Source organism: Acanthisitta chloris, unplaced genomic scaffold, assembly GCF_000695815.1.
Source record: "Acanthisitta chloris isolate BGI_N310 unplaced genomic scaffold, ASM69581v1 scaffold33134, whole genome shotgun sequence".
NCBI lineage: Eukaryota > Metazoa > Chordata > Aves > Passeriformes > Acanthisittidae > Acanthisitta > Acanthisitta chloris.
Window position 1 is genome coordinate 24,308 of NW_008668197.1, and position 3,027 is coordinate 27,334.

At 39.4% G+C, this 3,027-nt stretch overlaps 1 protein-coding gene across 1 annotated transcript in view; it reads right to left on the reverse strand.

Annotated features, from left to right (window-relative positions):
- The window catches only part of MCM9 (minichromosome maintenance complex component 9), an 11,654-nt gene that overhangs the window by 7,142 nt on the left and 1,485 nt on the right, over window positions 1–3,027 (reverse strand). The window contains exon 3 of the mRNA XM_009072805.1: window positions 67–383. Within this exon, the coding sequence (XP_009071053.1) occupies window positions 67–383 (317 nt within the window). The remainder of the gene's footprint in view (window positions 1–66; window positions 384–3,027) is intronic.

Below are 3,027 nucleotides of genomic sequence, written 5' to 3' on the forward strand. Positions count from 1 at the left end.
AGATTTTGACTTGAGACATCTACACTTTAATACCTCCCCCTTTTTCTCCATCATTTTTTTTCTTACCTGTTCCTGAATTTTGATTTCTTGGTAGTCTCTGCAGCAGGTAGGGGAAGAGGTTGTTCCAGAGAGACAAGTGAACTTGGTTGAGTTGCAGCCATCTTCATTAAGACAGACTGATGGACGACAGAATGTGTAGTACTGTTCAAAGTCAGCCTTGACAACAAACACATGCTTGCACTTGTTGCAGATGTAACTCCGTTCAAACTCCAAAACTTTCACCAAACTGGTGCGTATGACAGTCCCAGTAACAGACAGAAAGTGACCCACATCCTTGGTTTTAGGAATGTGCTCTCGAGTCAGCTCTGGGCAAACAGGCAAGCCTGTTAAACAAAAATATATGCAGCTTAAGTGTGTGCATATAAAACATGCCTTACAGTGCTGCTAAACAGAAAGACTGGAAGACATGCCAGACACATGGACAGTAGCCACTATTTCTGCTTCATAAATGTGATTCAGTAATTCATCTGTTGGGCTATGACTGCTTCACTGGCCTCTGACAAATCATCAGACACTGAGTACTAACAGAAAACACTGCCATTTTACTCTCCCATTCTTGCCAAGGGCTGAATTGTCATGAACAGTTTCCACTCATGGAAACAGATCCTGATGTTCTCAGACCTATTTATTAATTTAAATTTTCCTTTTGCAGATGCCATTTATTCTACAACTGGTTTATCTGAATTGCAAAATTTTAGTTGTGCTCCTGAATTGTGGCTCAGTGTTATTCCTGCAGTTAAACAGGTGTAGCTCCTAATCTTGTGTGAATTCTCAAGTCTTAGCAAATCTAAAATCCATAGTCAGTGAGCACTTGACCTTAAATCCAGACTGCACACCAGCAAACCTCAAGCACAAGGAAGATGGCATAAAAAGAATGCAAGCGGCTTACGAACACAACCAAGGCAAATTCACTTGTACATTCAAATGAACAGTGACAGAACATTTCCCATTTGCTCTCCTTTAATTCCACTCCAACAACCAGTGCAGTGGTGCACTGATCCTGCCCTGGTGTTCACACACACAGCACCACAGCAGCTGAAATCCCCACAAAGAGTAACCTACCTCAATAACCCACAAAGTCTTTATGAAAATAAATGGTCTCTGAAATGCTCACCTGAGGATCACAGCAAAATATTGTCTCTTGGGAAATTAGTAATGGACTAAGAGACACTAAGAATTATCAACTTATCTTAGTCTTAAGATGATTTCTTAGCTTTGTTTCCAAAATAGAGCTAGGAAACAGAGATGTAAAATTACAAATCTGCTTGAAAAGGATGTTTCTGAGGGGGCCAAAACTGAGCATTTAGGTCAAAACTTCTTAGTAGCTTTTTGCTGCTAAAAAAACATACATTTAGTTCAGTGTTTGCAAAACCAAACGCTTTATTTCAGACATGCTGAAATATTCTGTATTGATACTTTCAATTCATATGCTTGACCTTCTGCTTTTGTTTAAAGAAAATATTTTAAAGTATGAAACTAATTCTAAAAGGTAAAATACTAAAGTAAAAAAATAAAGTAGAAAGGCATTTAAGCAGGAAAAGAAATGAGGTATTTTGCAAAACTGTGAACAATTTTTTCTTGTTGACTCTAAGAAAGCCACTTCTACCAAACCTGTTTAGATTTTTTTTTCTCAGATTTGCATTTCTATACTGTAGAGGAAAAAAATTAAACCATTATTTCTCCAACTGTTTTGGCATTTTTTCCCAGCTCAGTATTGGTGCTGCTCACCAAGCTTTGCAAAATACAACACATCTTACAGAAGAGAGAGCTGCAGCACTCTTGTCAGGATATATCATGATCACCCCTGTGAATTTGGAAGAGACAAGAGTCTGGATGTGAAAAAAAGTCTTCATTCTGATCATATTGGACTGCTTGAGAAACTCTTTAATTGAGTATGTGCCTCTTTGAATCAACTTGACTGCATTAGTCTCAAAAATGCTGAACTATTAGAAACAGCTTGGCCTCCAGTAAGAGACACAGCAGCGCTCAGGCTAACAGTAACTGAGGAAAAATCACTTTATGGATTTGTAGCAAAACCCAGAAGTTATACAATCAAATTCCTACAATACTAAAATTCGGATAAAGAACTTCATCTTTTACTGTCTTCAGTGAACTTGGGGTAATCATCCATTATTAATTACTGCATATTCACACTCCTTGAATCCTTCTTTCAGCTCCTAGGTGCCCTGTCTGTATTGGTAGGAGCGTGTTGAGATTGCAGTCCTACACCTGGCATAAGCAAAACCTCTTTTCCTCACTTCAGCCCAAGCCTGACATGCAGATCCCCTCAGCCACACTCCAGGTGTGTGGCTGCTCCCACCACGAGTAGTGCACCACCTTCTCATTCGATGTGGGAATGGGAAGAGGGCACTTCAAGAAGAGAATCCTGAAGGTAATCAGAACCACTTACTCAGCACCCACTTAAAAGGTAACAGGATCATGGGAAAATTTGGGTGGAAAAAGGCATTTACCTTATTTCTTTTGTTTCTTCTGCAGTCTTTTGCTGGTACAGGACATTAACCAAACTACAGGAACAGATGTTTTGATCCAGCTGGACCACTCAAGAATAACCCTCCCTGTTCTTCACCAATTTCCCTCCAGCTTAGGGATGGAGTTATTTCTGAGTCTGCTCACTAACTTCTCCCATCAATGATCAGTCAGACTTGCTTTTATCAGTTATTAAAACTATTTGATCAAACATGGCTAATTTTGCCTGAAGTTGCTAAAGGAATATTCAGACAAAACATCAGTTTGGGAGGAACGATCAGCTCCAGCAACAGGCTGATAACTGGAGCAGGGATGTCTTAAAGACACTGCTACTCATGCAGTGATCATCTGCCCCTTGCTGGACTCTTTCTAATACTTCTGGTAGCTTATGAAATAATCATAAGTGGAGCTCTTTTTTTTATTCTGAAGCCTTGAATGATGCAAATGCATCTTAGCACACTAGGAGGAAAGTTTTAATTC